This window comes from Leptonotus elevatus, chromosome 7, assembly GCF_054856555.1.
Source record: "Leptonotus elevatus isolate MCC_2025b chromosome 7, RoL_Lele_1.0, whole genome shotgun sequence".
Classification (NCBI taxonomy): Eukaryota; Metazoa; Chordata; class Actinopteri; order Syngnathiformes; family Syngnathidae; genus Leptonotus; species Leptonotus elevatus.
The window spans coordinates 11,051,175-11,071,045 of NC_141245.1; the positions used below are offsets into that span (position 1 = coordinate 11,051,175).

The 19,871-nt window shown below is 38.6% G+C and overlaps 1 protein-coding gene across 3 annotated transcripts in view; it reads right to left on the bottom strand.

Annotated features, from left to right (window-relative positions):
* The window catches only part of LOC147170931 (leucine-rich repeat and fibronectin type III domain-containing protein 1-like protein), a 147,775-nt gene that overhangs the window by 38,029 nt on the left and 89,875 nt on the right, over nt 1-19,871 (bottom strand). For all 3 annotated transcript variants that reach the window (XM_086080915.1, XM_086080914.1, XM_086080913.1), the window contains exons 3-8: nt 15,490-15,708; nt 14,119-14,270; nt 12,897-13,150; nt 12,502-12,745; nt 12,264-12,421; nt 10,728-11,114 (exon numbers count right to left, since the gene is read on the bottom strand). In XM_086080915.1, coding sequence (XP_085937041.1) covers nt 10,728-11,114; nt 12,264-12,421; nt 12,502-12,745; nt 12,897-13,150; nt 14,119-14,270; nt 15,490-15,688 — 1,394 coding nt within the window. In that variant the 5' untranslated portion in view covers nt 15,689-15,708. The remainder of the gene's footprint in view (nt 1-10,727; nt 11,115-12,263; nt 12,422-12,501; nt 12,746-12,896; nt 13,151-14,118; nt 14,271-15,489; nt 15,709-19,871) is intronic.

The following is a 19,871-nucleotide window of genomic DNA, read 5'->3' on the forward strand; positions in this document are numbered from 1 at the left end:
TCTTCTTCCTATAAGCAACTGTCCCTCAAAAAGGTATCTTCATACCCATGTTATCTTGAGTCCCTGAACTGTACAAAAGCCAGACAGGTCAATTTTTCCGTTCCCTTAGGCTGACAAAGCAACATGAAGTGCCTGCTCGCAGCTGTCAATCAATTTTATCTAATTGTATGCCAAGAAAGACACGTTCCTAAAAAAGGTACAATTGCCAATAATGGTGAATTGAGGAGAATGGGAATCAATGCAATTCAAGTCATCCGGGTTCTGGGAATCCTCAGAAGTTGAAAGATTGAAGAAGTAGCCTTTGAATCCACTCTTCTTCATTAGGACTTAAGTGCTACAATGTAATTGCACTGGAACCTTGGATACAAGTTTGTTTGAATTTCACATTGTAGTAAATAAACCAGACCTGGACATCCAATTGGGAATATATGGTATGATAAAACAGATGCAGCATAGCCACTTTGATGCCATAATTGCAACCAACACTGAGGCAATGTATGTTCCTCACTTGGTTTGTGCCCTCCTTTGTCTGCACGTCCACTTCACTTTGTGAGTAATTTTTCCCGCAGCCCGCTTTAAGAAACAGAAGGGCACATTGCTAATTCTGCGACCTTGAAACACCAGACGACAGAAATATGTGAGTTGCTTGTAAATAGGAAACATGATTTTTTTTTTCCTTCTTGCGATGAAACTACAGGTACAGGGACCACATTTCTCTCCTCATTCTGAATGCATGGATGATCCACATTAATAACAGTAATTTGAAGAAAGAATAATCAAATAGCCAATCTCTATGTTGATCACAGGGTGATGGTCCTCCCATAAACAGGTGCTATATCTCTTCGCTCCTGCAGCTGTGCAGGTAAACACTACTGCCAACTTCTCCAAACTGACATCTATTTGTGTATGTCCATGTCTGTCCGTATGTCATTTTGGCCTGCATGAGTGGACGCTCCTAAACCAGCTTTAATAGGCTATATTTTCAAAAGTCTCTGCCAGATTTACTCCCATTTATCAACACAATCGATCCACAAACTGTCCATGGCCCATCAAGCACAGACAGTATAGGGCTGAGTCAAAGAGTGAAAAAGATGGCAGTGAGAGAGAAACAGAGGGAAATGGAGTCATTTAAAATGAGGCGTGAAAAGTGGGAACAATGTGTTAAATAAACTTCAATTTAAAATAGATGCCCCACAGACTGAATGAGAATCTGGCTTGAAATATGGAGCATTAGAATGACAAAAAGATAGGAAATGAATGCAGTGGGATAACATTTTGTGGAATGAGCAGTGTTGACACTGGGGAGAGCGTATTCAGTTCAGATGGTGGATTAAAGCCTAATTTTGCATCAATCTAAGTGGGCCATAGGGGGAGAGAGTGAGGCTGAGGCTGATGCTTGTTAATGGCTTAAAAGTCTTGTAAAGGCTACTGTAGGCCTTTGAGTTCAAGTTGTACTCGATAGGCACTACAAGTTTATGTGAGCTCAGGAAAGCATGAGTTTCATTCAATACCGTCAAGTTGATTAGCCAGGCCTGTTTAAATGTCTAATTTGAATGTATCTCTAGTCACGCTGCTGTAATTCAATACATACATTTATAGGTGAGTGCAATGTAGTTCAACTCATATATGAACACTAGATAGTAGTGATGGGAAAATGAAGCTTCATGAAGCACTTGTGATATTTTTTGACTCCCCTAGATGGTGCTCTTGGTTTAAATATAAAGGCTAGTGCAAATTAAATTGATTACATTTCCACTGCATCTTTCAACCAAGAGTGGCATCTAGAGGAGTCAAAAAATATTACAAGTGCTTTATGAAGCTTCATTTTCCCATCACTACTAGATAGACTAAAAATGTGGGCCATTACTCAAAATAAAAGTGAAATTGTATCTGGTAAGGCAAAACTATTTTATTAAGAAATGTATCAAATTCTCCTTATTTTTAATCACAAACTCTCTCTCAGTATACTACTGTAAACTCTAGAATAATTTACTGTTACGCTGTATTATTTCAAGTTTCCTTTAAAGATGCATTGTGCCATTAAAAAAAAAGGTAATATTAAAGCTTTTTCTACATCATGCATGCTCCACCATTGCCCAGATGAGTACGAAGAGCCCTGACTGTTTTACTCTGACTGCATCTATCCGCTTTTTTTGTGCAGCTTTTGTGTGCACACTCCACAGTTTCTTTGGGGAGTGGAGGGGCTGAGTTTTTCTCACCTCATTTGAAGTCATGTCTTCCTTTGTCAACTGTGGCTGTCGCTTTAAGATTGTGCACGTACTTGCACGCACACCATGAACGAGCCTGACACAGATGCTGCAGTTACGCTTTGGGCCAGAGGTGGCAGTCAGGAGTAAAAAAGTGACAAATTGCACAAAGATCCTTTAAATCTGCGTCTTTTATCATCACTTGATACAAATTACACTGTTTGTATCTTTTTGTTCACAGTGCCTTTAGTTACTAAAACTTTACAGCTTAAGCCTATAAGGCCATTTTTGTTCTATTTGTGTCAGGCTAATGTGAAACAAATAGGGTTTCATTTGTGTCCCAGTATGGCCCTGCAGCAAAAAAAATTTGAAAGTAGATGGACACACACAGGATTAGAAACGCGCTAATCTTAGGCTATAGCCTAGAATTTCACAAGCATATTTTTCAAGTGATCGCGACAGAATGACTGTCAGCAAGTTGTATTAGCTGATTTACAGTTACTTTATATAGTAAATGTGAAAATATTCAAAGCTCTCCACATGCTCATACTGCGAGATTAAGAAGTGCATTTTTAAAGTTAGGGATTCCTCGTCCTGTTCTGATTGGAGAGGCATGCATTAAAATGGGATTAATTTAAAAGCATTACATCATATATGAAGTACGCAGTGGTGGAAAAAATACTATATATAAATAGATATAATTTGAGTTGATGAAGTTCAACCTGCAGCATCAGGGAAAAACTTTGAGGTATTTAATGTTTGCCCTGTTATGATCACTGCCTTGCTGTGCTGTAATAATTCATTTTTTTATCAGCATGCAGCAACATTGTTTTCCTTTCAGAACTCGGTTAATGAATGAGGTCAAGGTGAATAAAGTGTTTTTCATCTCGAGAAGTTGGTGACTCCTAAAAGCTCATTCACCGAGACCCTGTGAAGATTTCTGACAGCAGCTTCTCTCCATGGAGCTGAGTCCTTCCTAATGAGGCATTGTTCTACCCGTCCACTCTCCTACATACCACTCACTCTGTATTTTGTTCAACCTTTATTTAACCAGATGAAAACCCATTGAGATCAAGATCTCTTTTACAAGGGTGACCTGGCCAACACACGTCATTAAAAACTGAGGCTATATATACAATACATTTAAATACATTTTTCACATCCACGATGTCTTAAAATAAAGTGCATACGTGTTATAGAACAAATAACAAATCATAAACACATGCACTGCTGAGTGGTGCCGCACTGTTTATCAGTCAGTATAGATCGAAAAGCTCCAAGTGTAATATTTTACCTTCTACCTTTCAATCTTCTTCACCCACCTTTTTTTTTTATCATTGCCCTTTTCCCATCATCCCCTCAACACAGTTTAATCTTAGCTTTTGCGCCTTTCAACATTTCTTTACTCTTTCTGCTCATATTCATCTTTCTCCCGCCTGTTGCCACTACTTTTGCATCTCCTTACCCCTTAGCTCAGCATATATATCTATATATATATATATATATATATATTATGGAATTTAAAAGGAATGGATTCACTGTGGCTTTTTGAAGTAAGCGCAACTAGTACAGATTGGGCAAAGGCCAAATGCTGAACATATGGGAATATTAAGAGACCCTACATGATTGCAATAAAAAGAAAAACATTAACATACAAGAAACACAAAGACTAGATTCGTGATCACATCTTTTCATCATTATTTACATGACATTTTAAGGGAACAGGCTATATTTTATATACAGGTCTTTCTTTAAAGTTATCTGTCTTTTTTTTGGGAGGGGGGGGGACATTTTATGAATTAAAACAACTAATGTTATTAGTATCGGTGACTATTCAAGACTTGAGTAGTCGTACTGATATTGAACAAGCCTAATATTGATTGTAATTATAACTATTTTCTATATAGTATATTTTTAACTGTGATTGGGCTGACAATCAGATGAGAGTGTACCCCGTCTTTTGCTAAAAAGACATCTGGGATGGGCTTCAGCACACCTGTGACCCTTCTGGATAAGCGATTCAGAGAATGGAAAGGGGATTTTTGTATTGCAAAAATATGGACACTGAGTTGGTTTAAGGTACTTTAATTTCTCATGTATGTGTGTACAATTATTTAAAAAAAATGGACAATCGACACAGGACTGAAGAAAGGAGGAAAAGAAGGAAGGTAAAAGCTTATAACAGACAAAATAGCACGTCAATATAAACACTTTCACTGATTGAAAACACAGAATGCTAACCACATAAAAAGAAAAGCATGACAATATAATTTGGGATAATGCACAAAGGCATGCATATGTGTATTTTTAGAGGGGGTATTGGAATAAGGGACACAAAAGGCTATAAAAAAAAGAAGACACAAGAGAATGGAGTTGGAGCACGAAAGCATGAATAATAGAGCGATCAAGCAAAGGAAGTGACGGGGAATGTTTAAAAAAAGACAGAAAGAGACACAGAGAGGAGCAGTGCAACCAGTGTTAGGTTTCATATACCAACAGGAAAAGAATAGATCTTTCCATGATATACTACCCTTTCCTCAAAGCATATTGGCAATATCGTTGCTGGAATCAAGTGTCCTGTGGATATGGATTCATATGTGTTCACGTGGTAAGCAATCAACAGGACACACATGACATTGTATGTTTTTATCGTATTTACAGTTTGGATTCAGATGCAGTAATCTTATCAGTTCCCTGAATCCTAAACTGAGGGCTACAAAATAATATCGTTCATATCAGCATTTTTAGGATTTTTTATTTCTTTATATTTTTTAATCTCTATGCATTTCAATAGGCATTAATTATACTGGGTTTTTTTTTGCTATTCATGGACCGGTCCAGTCTCTATCTCCTGCGAATGGCGGCAGTCGACTTGGACAACATTGGTCACATGATTATATTTATGCAAATCAAACTGCTAATATTGTCTTTTGAACAGCCTCAGATAATACAAATTATTATTTATTACGTAAAGGATGATTGCTAAGTGTGTTATAACATCTTTAAACTCAGAAAACCACATGAAAGAGGTCAAAACTGATTGTTATATTTGCTTACATTTTATTGAGTTGTAGGAGCTAAGCGAGATCATCTATTATCCCTATTTACCATCCAAATCCTCTTTAATTCCTGAAACCCTCGCTAATTTGTCATCTTCTCCTCCCCTTGTAGACTCCTTCTTTGAGATGCATCATCTTTCCTTTTATCCTCTCTCCATCCACTCTCTTCACCTCTTTTTCTTCCTTCCCTTCTCTCTTCTATTTTTGCACCCTAATGCTGTGCCCTGATTCTCTTTAATTATTATTTCCTCCATCCATGAGGATCTGAAGCTTGGGTGGGGGCTGGGTTGTTAGTGGACAGATGAGTAGGGAACTGGAGGGTTACAGTGGGGTGGGCATGTCGCTGGATAATTAAACATCGATTTGGGCCGATGATGAAAACAGCAGCAAGACGCCAAACAAGAGGATTATGGGTTGGACAGCCGCCGGCTTTCTGCTGAGTTCAGCAATCCTCCAAGAGCAGAGAGAGGAAATGTGCGGCAGGACAAGGGAGATGAGAGGCCAAGCAGATGAGAACATGACTTAAAAAGTATGGAAAGCCAACCGACGAATGAAAGGAAAACACACAGGGAGAACGAGATCAGTCAGACAGGAAAACTGTTTGAGAGCAAACATTCCATCATCTAGGCCGGAAGTGGGAGACATAATGAGAGCTAAAATTTGGGGAAAAGGAGCGCACTAAAACACACAAATTATGCAAAGTAGAAGGAGAGACAGTCTAACATGCAGACATGAAGAAAAAAGGGATGGAGAAAGCCTACGGACACATAAGAGAAAGTAACAAATAAGACCAGGCTTTTTGGTGTCTGTGAACTACTGACTCATGCATGATGTGGTTGCCACAAATACAGTAGTGTGTCTCCGTGTTGGTAAGTGCATGTGTTTCTTATTTTGGTCTAGGTGTGCATAAAGTGAGTCATGCAGTTCGATACCAAGAGCATTCAATAAGTACACAGCACATTTGCGTCTTTGTGTGCTAGCAGGAATGAGACTAACTATAATTACAGCGAAAATGTCCTCGTTTTAGTCTTTGGTAATTCATTTAATGCATGAGCCTCTGGGATTGATTTTAGATTTGATTTTAAGTATATTTATTTTGATATTAACTGGAATTAATCTGTGTGACAGACTTTCAAACGTCCTTAATGTTTATTAGCAGCAAATAGAAAAGCACCTTTAGGTGACGTCGCTCCTAGGCGACAATTTTGCATGCTTGACTTTTGGCTCCAATGGCTCAGCTTGCCGAAATGCAACGCTAGTTAAGAAGTGTGTTATTTTTTTTATTTTATCATGGTGTTTATTAAATATTACGCACAAGTAATGCACTTGTTTTGTTTTTTTACGAAAACTAATATTGAAATTAACTCAAACTAAACTAAAACTGAGCATTTTTTAAACAACTAAAACTAATACAAACAAACAGAACCACCCTGAAAACTAATTAAAACTAACTAAATGTAAAAAACAAAACTCAAAACAACATAAAAACTAACCAAAATGAAAATTCCAAAACTATAAAAACCCTAGCTCCCAATTATTTTTAATAGAGGTGGGGTGATCAAACATAAGCCACGGCCACATCTCTGGTTTGGAAGCGCAGAATGCTACCAGAGAGCTAAACTCTTGGGTCGCTGACACAGCTCAGGACCTTATTTGAAAGCTCAGGAAGTAAGGTATGTAAAATAGATCTACAAAACAGACATAACATTCTGACTAGTGATGGGAAAATGAAGCTTCATGAAGCACTTGTGATATTTTTTGACTCCCCTAGATGGTGCTCTTGGTTTAAATATAAAGGCTAGTGCAAAGGAAATTGATTACATTTCCACTGCATCTTTCAACCAAGAGTGGCATCTAGAGGAGTCAAAAAATATCACAAGTGCTTCATGAAGCTTCATTTTCCCATCACTAATTCTGACTACCCATTAACAAAAAAAATATTTAAAAAAATAAAAAAACATCAGAGCAAAATGTAGCATGAATGAAAATGGACAGTAGCTTATATTTTTCCCTATTAAGGTATGTTAGACACACACGCAGCACCCTACTTGTTACACTGACACTAAATATCGTCTTATTCTCCCACACAAACCACAACATGCATACTCTGCTTCAACACCTGCTCCAATGCTATCCCCTTAGAGACCCAGTTATCACCCACCAGCTCGCACATGCACACACACTCACATACAGATGTCACTCGTTTTAATTAACATGATCACTGTGGGCAATGAAATGCGGGTAGATTTCATGGAAGACTGCACTCAGCAGCGACTGCAATGTGCGCAATCTACCACCGGGAAGTAATGTAAGCAGTCCGGATGAAGCCCCCGTGGTGTTGTCTGTATTAAGTGTTGAACATGCTTGCAAAGCAGATGAAGAATATACCGAGACATATTTTATGCCACGCCAATACAGTTTAAGAGTCATTATGCTTTGGTCATTACTGAATAAGGAAACTTTGCAGTTTCTCTTGCAAAATAAGTTTCCAAAATAGAACATAGGGGCCTACTGTATCTGAGACGTTTAATTGAATCAAGCCCTAATTGATTAGAAGCTACATGCTTGTAGCATACTTCAATTATGAGCTAAGTATGCACATTTTTATCCTGTAAATATGGTATGCACTTGTTCCTGTATTCCTGAAGAAAAAAAATTCTGGTCGTGATACGACTAGGGGCAGTCATTCATTCATTCATTCTTAGGATTCATATTATCTTTTTTTAATATAAATTGTTCTTTATCTTTTTGTCTTAATTCCTTCATATGGCAGGACAAAACAAAAATGTCCTGAATGAACATTCTCTTATTAGAATTGTAGATTAAGATGACATGAGTTTGAGAAAGAAAAGATTAAATCAAGAGTTGCCTGGATTTGTTTTAAGGAACATTTAAAACAACAACAACAACAACAACAAAATGTCCAGTGAGGGCAGGCAGGGGAAGCTCGTTCCCGCCTCTGCATGGGAAGAGTAAAAAAATAAAATAAATACATATATATATATATATATATATATATATATATATATATTTATATATATATATACAATAATGTTGCCAATGGTTTCATCAAAAATTAATAAAAAAGATGAATTTGCATCTTCCATGTTCAAACACATGGGCACTGAGGCATTGTACTTTCAGTGCCTCCAGCGACTACACAAACACACACTAATTGCTGTTTGTCTTTATATTCGTGTTTTATCACACATACACTGCATATGCTGATGTTCAACTGTCTGTGTCTAATATATTTAATTAATGTGTGTGACATATTTAAAGTTTCTGATCGGCCAGAAAAGCGACTCAAAGTGCAAGATAGAGTCAAGAAAGTGCTTCGACGCTGCCACCAGGAGTCACCTAATCCCATCACATAGACATAAGTAACCACTATAGAAGCTTTGGCGGGTTGAGAGCATGCAGACCTAGCCGCCATCTTTAACTGGGAGTCCCTGGTGATCTTTTTTAGTCACCTGTATTGAGGTAATTGTGTTTGGCTCCAATAAATTAATCATAACCATCAAATGTGTTACCGATTTTGACACAGCTTAGTTTGCTAGTTAGAAACATCAGACATACAGTTATCACGATTCACGATAATGAGATAATATTCTGAATGGTTGATGCAAGCAATGAACTTGATTTGTGATGGGGTATATGCCACGTAGAAGGTGGGACTCCCGACTTCTGTGTGTCACACACCGGTGCTATTTCCGGTTGCTGTTTGCGACGTGTGGGCCGCGTCCTGGTGCTTGCGCTTCTGCCCTTGTGCCCCTCGGTTGCGCGTTCCCGTCGATGGGTGCGAGTGTGTGTGTAGTTCACCGATGCATTTCAGAGAACTGAAATGCCCTGTGCGCTCGCACTCATCGGTGGGAGTGCGCGGCTGGGGTGCGCAGGGGTGGGGGTGCGAGTGTTGGGACGTGGCCTGTAAGTCGCAACAGTGGCCGGAAACGGCGCGCATCGGTGTGTGACTTACGGAAGTCGGTGGCATCTACCCCATTGATTTGAATTATAATTAAAAGCTTTGAAAACAATTAAGGTCGAAATTGAAATGTTGGCTTGTCTTCTATTTTGGGTTCATATTTAAATATCCAACTCCAGCGGATTCAGTGCCTCACCTGTCATGAACCTCACCTCACGTCACTATTTCGTTACCCTTCCCTTTTCAAAGAAAAGTAAAGTGCCTCAGCCCTGTTAATGGATATTGACCAAAGACAGACAGGAGGCGGGAGGAACTACGCAAACATGCGCATGCACTTATTGTGCAGTTCTTTTTATTTTGTACTCCAAAAAGGCTATGAGATGACACATCCTCTAATGGATTCTCATAGGTTATGAGCATGATGTTAAGATAAATCATAAAGATAGGTTTGTGATATATTTAGACTTTAACGGAAAAATGTGTTGCACGCTTATTCACTCATGTTCATCATTAATAAAAATAAAAAAAGACAAGTACCGTAAACCATTGTTTTAATTGACAGACTTTAGAGCCCCGGCCCATATTGACCGTGGTAGGCCCCACACAAGGTGTAGAGCTCCCAAGATGAGATGACCAGCCACTCCTCCCAATGCGGAGGCCCCGCAAAATGAAACACTGCAGCTAAAAGCCAAAATACAACAGAATAAAAGGTTGAAAGCGAAGCTAAAGGACAATACGGTAAAAGGAGCTAAAAACTAAAAGACTAAGATTATATGGACAAGGTATAAGAGTAAAAGAGATAACTTAAAAGACAAACTAAAAAGGTGTGTCTTGTGCCGTCTCTTAAAAATATCAACAGTCTATATGGACCTGATGTCCTCTGGCACGCTGCAATTTAATGACAATAAAACAAGTAAAGATGGAAATATTATGTTTATGCAGTACACACACATGTATGTACTCCCTATCAAAATGTGTACCCACTCACAGCTTTCATTCTAACAGATATAACTTTCCACTTGTGGCATAAACTAACATTGCTCGTGTTGCCATGGATACCGGCGAGTATCAATCAGTTCTCAAAACAAACAGGGCTTTCCCAGGATTTTCTAAGACATTTACTGTATGTGAACATGTAACGAGTGATAGAGCAAGACAGTGTCAGAAAATGTTAAGATACTCTGCTGCATTCACCAATCAGCCATAATCTACAATACCAACAATAATAAAAGAAACAAGATCAAGTGTTGCTTGCTTAGACTGTCAGTAGCTCTGTTCCACTGCAGAACTCTTCATATTTTCATTTGATTAGACATTTGCTGCTGCATGACTGGCTAATCTCCATGTGTATCATCTATCATCTGCTCTCAACCACAAGGAAACAGCAGAAGTGCCCTGATTATCAAACAAGCAAATGCACACAGACACTCAGCAGCAAATCTGCAGGCTGTCTGAGGGTTTTACAAACATGCCTAAAGATCTGTTATGCAGAGGGTCACTTTTTTTTTTCTGAAAATGTAGATATGTAGACAGACCAACCTGTACACCAGTGTGTCGTCCCCTGAGCTGTTGTACTGGACCTGGAACATCCTGACTCCTGACATAGTTGTCTGACTGCTCCATCTAATAAGGGCAGAGTTTCCCGTCAGCTCCACCAAGGAAACCCTGCGATCTCCTGCTCTGCTCTCATTGTTCGGCATCAAGACTTTTGATGAGATTAGGATGTCAGATGGAGCAGGTTCTCTGGTCTCTGACGGGTCTCTGCTACGGCTTGTGCTGTTTGCCAGATGGGGCATTGGTGTAATAACCAGTTCCACTCTTCCTGTGGATTCACCTGCCGCGTTAGAGGCAATGCAGGTGAAGTTACCTGCATCCTTTAGAGAGGTGACATTGATCTCCAAGCTTCCGTTTGGTAAAACCAATGTTCTGAAAGAAATCATATATAAATATTCACATTTGTTTTCTCAATATTTAAGCCTGGGAAACACAGTGGAAAACTTGGTTAGAATATGTGCCTCGGAGTTCTGAGTTCAGATCTTGGCTCAGACATTTCCATGGAGTTTGCATCTGGCCTACGTGTTTATTTCTTCACATTCCAAAATCATGTGGTGGATTAATTTAAGAGTCATTGATGCAAATGTGAGTGTGAACGGTTGTTTGTGATTGATTGCCAACCAATGAATGGGCTGGTTGTGTACTCTGCCTCTCATCCAAAGTCAACTGGGATACGGTTCAGTTCATCCATGAACCTGAACAGGATAAGCGGTAGTGATGGGAAAACGAAGCTTCATGAAGCACTTGTGATATTTTTTGACTCCCCTAGATGGTGCTCTTGGTTTAAATATAAAGGCTAGTGCAAAGGAAATTGATTACATTTCCACTGCATCTTTCAACCAAGAGTGGCATCTAGAGGAGTCAAAAAATATCACAAGTGCTTCATGAAGCTTCATTTTCCCATCACTAATAAGCGGTAAGAATATGGAAGACAGGATATTTAAACTGAGGCGCAATGGTGCAAATAAGGATGACTGGGAGGATAGCTCAGTAAATGAGGGTCTGATTTGGGAAATTCCATTCCATAATCTTCAATGGATTTGCAGGTAACATTTTGCATTAACTGCTAAAATCCATTAAGTACGAACATGCATGGTCTGAGTTACTCTGACTATGACTAGAACGACTCTTTCCAACAATTCCTCAAATAGCCCTGTCATACATATATCAATTACTGGGGTAAAGCTTTTGTGTAACTACAACATCTGTTCTAACAACCATTTGGGATGTTCATAGAAAAGTAGAGAAGATAAAAAAAATCATATCAATCCATCCATTTTCCATAATTAATGCTGGAGCGCTGGAGCGCTGGAGCGCTGGAGCCTTATCCCAACTGACTTTGAGTGGAAAGCCTTGTTGACACGATGTCTGCCGGTCAGTCACAGGGCACATACATACTCTATGTAATCAATCAATGTACGAAATGGTATGTACACATCAAGAAATGCCCCACCTCATCTTTTACAAAGAACAAATAATGACTATGGGGGATTTGTCACGGAATGAACCTAAAGCAAATACCTTGTGCCATTCGAGATTAGCCGCCCTTCAGGACTGATCCAGTGGACTTCTGGTTCTGGATCCCCATTTGCTTTACATTTGAGACCGGCTGGTTGGCCTTCCATAGTCACAGTCTGAGGTGACTTGCGGGTTAACACTGGTGGATCACAAATAAATTCCTAAGGAGAGAAAGCATATGTTTAAATCATGTAGCAGATGTATTTTTGCATATTTATTTATTCATGCAATACAATCTTGCCTCTTCAGGTATTGTCCAGAAGTATTTGGCACTTAGTTCTGGGGGTGAAGCACACGTCTCCAAGTCATCCTCTCGGGTCAGCCTCCTCAACCACAAAAGTTCACAATTGCAATGGAGAGGGTTTCCACCAAAACTCAAAACTAAGGATGTCAGGGGACTGCCTTTGGATTTTGCATAAACTGGGATTCTCAGGAATAGAGGGTCAGGAGGAATTTTTTTCAGTTTGTTGGATGTCATGTCCAGCCTGTAAAAATGAATGGGTATGGTTTGATAGTCAGCGATAAAGAGGAAAGAGATGTATACTCATCCAGAGTAATGTATGCTTTCAATCCCGCCACTGTATTAGCTAGGAGAATGTATACATTAAAGGATCATACTGTTTTGTTTTGTTTTACCTGGCAAGTTTGTGTAGGTTGGTGAAAACTCCTTGGGGAACATGTTCAATGAGGTTATGATCCATATTTAAGGTATTGACATTTGTAAGGCGTCCAATTGTGTCCCAAGGAGCTTTTGCAAGATTATTGTAGCTGAGGTCCAAATCCTCCAGTGTGGACAGAAAGTCATCAAAAGCATGGGGAGATATGGAGTGGAGCTGGTTATTGGCCAGAATTAGATGGCGAAGGTTGGTGAGACCTTTGAAATGATCATCCTAAATGAAGGAAAAACAAATCAATAAAACTCTACAATATGTTTAATATCACACAAATAACAATAGCTACAGTGGATTTACTCGACTTTGGAAAGCTCTCAAATTGCTTGTTCCTGCTTTAGGTTTTAATGATGAGCTGAAGTGGGACAAAGCTGTGGTCACTCCAGTCAAAATAAACTTGATCAAGCATGAACATTCTATTCTGAACACTGGCTTCAGTGCATTTGCAAGCAACCACTGGTGCAATTTGGTTCACTTCTGTTCATGAGTGAAAGCTGCACTAATCAGCATTTAAATGACAGCATTATTAATATATCCATCCATTTTCCTTACTGCTTATCCTCACTAAGGTTGCGGGTGAGCTGGAGCCTATCCCAGCTGAATTTGGGCGAGAAGTGTTGTTACACTCTGCCAACACAGATCTTATAGACAAACAACTATACTCACATTCACACCTATGGACCAATGAACCTCATTTACTTTGCCTAACTTCAAGGGTAAACACAGCCTGGACCACCTTTTGACCAATTCTCAATGCATTTCATCCCCACTTTCAGCTCAAGCACTGAATAAAAGCCATATGCTCCTGCTCTAATGCTTATAGATCCAATACTATAAAAGTACTCAGAGTGTAAAATATTTGTGAATCTTGTTTAGTTATGTGTATAATAAAAAGTGATGGGAAAATGAAGCTTCATGAAGCACTTGTGATATTTTTTGACTCCCCTAGATGGTGCTCTTGGTTTAAATATAAAGGCTAGTGCAAAGGAAATTGATTACATTTCCACTGCATCTTTCAACCAAGAGTGGCATCTGGAGGAGTCAAAAAATATTACAAGTGCTTCATGAAGCTTCATTTTCCCATCACTAATAATAACTAATGGACATAATTTTTGTGTATGTAACTTCAATATTCAAAATCTGAATATCTCAATTCAAAACAAAATTATGACATCCACTGAGTTTACCTTAATAACAGTTAACCTATTTGAGTCTAAATGGAGCGCTCTTAGTCGCCGCAGGTCATTGAAAGCTGAAGGAAGGATCTGACTAATGGTGTTTCTGGACAGCGTCAGATGCAACAGGCTGGTCATGTTAGCAAAGTCCTTCCTCCGGACAGCTGGAAAAGAACAGACATACATATAATGGATTTACTGTGGCTGAAAGCCTTAAAAGAAATGAAGTGTGTTTTTAATTGCTCGCATACAATTAGTTTTGTCTCTAGAGTGTATGCCGCCCACCAAGTGTAAACAACCAAGTCAATAAATATATTTTTTTACAAAATGTGTCTGTGAGGGAGCCAACCTGAATTTTGCCAAACACAGAGATTGTCTGACCATGACTTGGCAGCGAGGCTGGTTAAAGATCTGCCCCTTCTGAAACACTATCAAAGCCAAAAGGTAAGTAGGGCTGCACTGTGTTTTGATGAGTCGACTACACAGATCTGCAAACTAATTGGCAGCTGTAATTCCACCGATTTGGCGATTGCTCCATCCATAGGGGTCATGGTAACAAAACCTGCACTTGTACTTGCCATTGGCTGAACAGTATATTGGGCGTAGTGAGCAATGGATGCTCACTTGAATGAGACAAGGCTACTCCCTTAAAAGGTTCTAATTTTGGCAGGTTCCTATTTTTGGAATATTTTGATGAAAGCATTTCACAAGATGGGTATTTATTTATTTAATTCACCTTATTTTAAAGGCACGTTTCCTGTTAAAATACAGTAATTAATCTCGAGACAGAAGTCAGTCAGTGAATGCATTACGTGTCACTAACCATGTGAATAGCTCAAATCTCACAGCAAAAGTCCATCTTTTGAAAAAGGTGGAAAAACATCATATACGGATTTGAATGAATACTGAAGTTAGGAGGCAAGTTCTTGATGAATGAATACCTTGGCCTTCAGTAATAATACAAAATGTACCATTGCAGATCCAGCATTTTTACCATGTTTAAAAGATTCACTCAAATAATATTATGCATAGAAGTAATAAATTAGCAAGGAAAATAAATAAAAAAAGGTCTACATAGTCCAATGCTCAAAGTGCAAGGTCTCTGTATAAACTACATAACTACAGCTGTGTGAACTGTGAAGAGGTTAATAGTGCAACAAGACGCAGTCAGAAGTGGTGCATGCTCTTTTAGTCTAGTTGTTTCATTTGACTCTGGGAACTTAAAATAGTTTCTTATAATTCAGTTATATGTCTAAAGGGCTGGATATTGAGTGATACTTTCTGGTATGAAGTAAGAAACTGCTATTGCTCAATATGCTGGTGTTTTAGCATTTCGTACTGCAATCACTGTAGGGTACTAATTGATTAATGTTAATACACTACCTGTGATGAAGTTCTCTTGAAGCCGGAGCTCTACGGTACGTCGGTCTATTGCAGCAGGAACAAATAGCAAGCCTGTCTTAGAGCAGAGAATTGCGAGCGATGGCGACAGACTCTGGCACATACAACGTTTCGGACACTGCTGTCCCTTGCATGCTGCCGCCAGCAACAGCAAAGACAACCACAGCCGTTCCATCATCATCCACCGGAAACCAGGTCTCTCTGGAAGAAAGAATGAGATGAGGAAACAGAATTTGTTTATATCACTTATGGAAATCCAGCACTCACTGTGCGACTGGTTGGTAATCTGTCCATGGTGTAACGTTGTCGCTTTCCCTTAAACCTTATGGGAATGGCTTTAACTTCTCTGAACACAATAAGTGGATGGATGGAACTGAAAATGGAATTTCAAGCCTATAGTTGAGAATTTGAACTTTCTTTACTAATCACACAAAGTCAACAAGCTACATCCATCCGTTTTCCATACCACTTCTCCTCCTTCGGGTCTGGGGTAAGGTAGACCCTATCCTAGCTGAATCGGGGCGGTACACCCAGAACTGATGGACAACCAATCACAGGGTGCATATAGACAAAAAAAACAATTCATACTCACATTCACACATACGGAAAACTTTAATGAACTCAAGTTTTGTTCCATGCCAAATCACCCGGTGGATTAAACCAAGCAGATTTTGATTTGAATGAAAGTTGATGTACTTGTTGCTAGCGATGGCACAACACTAAATCTAACATTTAGTCGGACCAGGGTTTTGGGTGCTATACAGGCTGCCGGATTTCATTGAATATTCATTGAAGTTGAATATGCATACTCATCGAAAGTCTGAGGGTATGGATACGTTGACTCCTGTTTGCTGCTAAAAAAAAAAATCGAATAAAATCTCGGAAACTTTATACAAAGTATGTTTTCGAAAACATGAAAGATAACATTTCGTGAAAATTGTGTTAATGTCACATAATCCACAAGGTCAATTTTGAGGTCAACTGAAACAAAAGGGCAAAAGGTTACTAAAATATGTACCAATCTTCTAAATGATTTGAATTTGAAAATGCCTGTTTAGTGAAGATTGATCTAGTACTTCCTGAAATATACTGTAAGGGTTTAAATGGTTCACTTTTGACAAAAATATCAACATTCCCAAATAATCCCCAAAATCCCAAATCTCTGCTCCGATTGACCTAAAATTTGAGATTTTGTGTTGTACGCCTTCACTAAAAACTACACAAAATCACAATCTGCTTGGTTAGAATTTTCCGATTTTTGGGGGGGTGGCTAGGCATGGAACGACCCTCGAGAAACAAGCAAACTCCACACAAGAAGGTTAGACCTTGGATTTGAATCCCCTGCCTCAGAACTGTAAGGCAGATGTGCTAACCTATAACCACCGTGCCACCAAAAATTAACATGATAACCTCTAAAAAAAAATCAAACAGTTGCAAAACTACTACGTGAATGTCAGATATCGAAGCGTTTAGCACATATGGTTTTGCTTATATTAGTCCACCAGGAGTGAGGAAAAATCATGGCATCATACAATTGAAATGTGCAGAGTGAGCTGGGATACCCCTTGAGGCACAATAGGTTTATGATGACATTCGAGAACTTGCTTCGCTAACTTCTTTGGTTTGAAGCTTGTAATTGATTTTACATTCTAAGTTGTATTTTTTCATGTAAACTTATGTTATGTTTCATTTTCATCTCGTCTACTAAAACATCTTGTAGTTTCTGCAACCCAAATCATCCTAACTGCATGCTATACCATGAGAGGCTGCCTGACATCTGACACACCTTCCTGTCAAATATTTGAAAGGAAAATTTACCTTGGCAGCTTGTAGCACACAAAAATCTCTTTGCAGTTTGCACTTTCATTATTTTTGCTGCAGTCTTCAAGGGATCAGTTAGCCGCAGCTTTAAGTGCTTTGGGCAGCTAGTTATGTGACAATTTCTATTTTTACCCATACTTGAAACATGTTATGTGCTATGAGTGGGCTCAATCAGACTACATTATGATGCACAGTTTGAATGTTTGACTAATCAATAACATTGAACGTCAGTTCTGTGGGAGGCTTTTCTGCTAAATTTCTATACTTTTTGTGTTTTAACGCAATATTTACTAACTTTTTGTAGCCTTTGGTTAAAGGAATAAAAATCAACAATGGTCACTGAAATTATTTTAAAATGACAATATCGGAATTTGCCAACATGGATGTTAACAAACCACAAGGCTTCAGAGATAATGCCCTTTAGTAGAAGACAAAACAGGAGCTTTTTGGAAAGCTCTGTGTTGGCAGACAGGCAGACAGAATGGAGGAAGTTCGGTGAGCTGTTTTGCTACGTCTGGAACAACATGTCTTGAATCAAGATACAATGAAATCTCAAAGCTATCAAGGTGATCTGGAGATAAATGTGCGCCTGTTGACAGAACAGAAAGTCATGAGTCCTCCAAGTTGACCTCTAAGAGGCTTGCTCAACTGAAACAGACTCGAGAAATCACCCATTTATCAACGAACAGCGAGAGCAGTTTGCTTAAGACGAGTAGGCCAACAGATCTGTTGACCTTTTTTCTTTTCTTTTTTTTTTACAATATGTTCTATGGGGCCCCACTACTCAAAACATGGTTAAACAGCAAAATCCACCCATTTTTATCCATCTCACGCAGCGGCCATTTTGGCACATGCTGTCGATTGAAAATGACGTCACAGTGCATAAGGGCTCAGCTTGCAAACATCACATGACCAAACCTAGAAAACAGGTGAGCCATGATTGGTCGCTATCAGTCGCCAGCAGGTGGCAAAATGGCCGCCGCCTTAGATGGATGAAAATAGATGGGTGGATTTTGCTTTTAAATTCATATTCCATAATATAATATTAATCAGAATGTCGTGATTAGACTAGTGGAGGCACATAGAACATATTATTGTAATGACAATTTTTTATTTGACTTCTCGACTTGAATTGTTTGATTGCAATGATTGCTACCAAAATATTAATTCTGTTGGACAATAAATCAAAAGCAATGCTCATCTTGCATTAGTTACTTTTTAGTAAATGTTGTGGATATCAACAATTTGGCTTTTTTGTCTACTGTAAGGAGTTGTTGAGTATTACCAATTGAAAGTCCCTACAATCATATTCAGATCTATTCCATTGTCTTGACACTCTAATGGAGAAAAAGCAAACAACAAAATGTTTGGTTATGTTGAAATGATGGGTTAGGTCATTTACATTCAGTATTATAATCTATACCCTTAAATCCACTATCAAATCCTGGCCTAACCTGTTGTTTTTTTCCTTCGCACCCCTCCATATTGTGTCATAAGTCACATTTTCAAGAGAAAGTCACTAACAGGGTGTCTGGAATGCTATTTTGAAAAATACAGGTTTTCTGTATGTTTCTGTTGGTTTATTTGCACATCATGTTGCTCTCCTCTGCTTGCTTTGGTGTTTTCTGGGTAGTGTTTCCCGACTTCCTCTCACATTCCAGAAACATACATTATAGGTTGATCTAAGACCGCATTGTTTTTACGGTTTCCGTCGGAGGGCCATTAGGACTGTGAAACCGTACAAATGTACCTCATTGTATTGCATATACAGTACACAACAAAATGGTGAATAACTAGTTTGAAATCAGAAGTCAACAATATTAGCGTGGTTTGTTTAATTATTGTTGTAGTTGCTGTAATAGGGAATTTGGTAACAAGAAAATTATTGCAATATCCAAACATTATGATTTGTTACATTAAGACAATTTGAAAATTTGGTACAGAATTTAGCAAACATCGTGCAAGTTGAAGCTTTATTAGCTTTCGATGGCCACATATGATGATGTAGTTGGTCAGATCTGTCCGCCGGACTTTGAGTTTGACACCTGTGATCTAAGACTGTAGATTATCCATAGGTGAGTGTGAGTGAATGTTAGGATATATTATTATTTTATTTATTTTTTTCTAAAGAGCTCAGTATTGTTCATTCGGTAATGTCATCCTCATTGCTCTTTTATTTTTAATTTTAAAATTTTAAAATTTAAAAAAAAATTATTTTTATTTTTTATTTTTTTATATTTTTTGTTAGGATATATTAAACGCCTGCACTTGGCTGGCTGGGTTCAGCCCGCCTCCCCCAAATTCAGCTGGAACAGGCTCTAGCTCACCCACGACCACAATGAGGATAAATGCGAAAGAAAAAGGATGGAATGAAGATTCAGCTGTTAAACACTAATTTGAATTATATTAAACAGTTAAAGTCCTTGAGAATCACAACCCATGTCCCTTCAAAATACGTATCATGGCATTCTTTTCTTTTCTTTTTTCATTCAGCCGTTTAGTATTCATTTGTGTTTACCATTATTAACAATATTAAACAAATC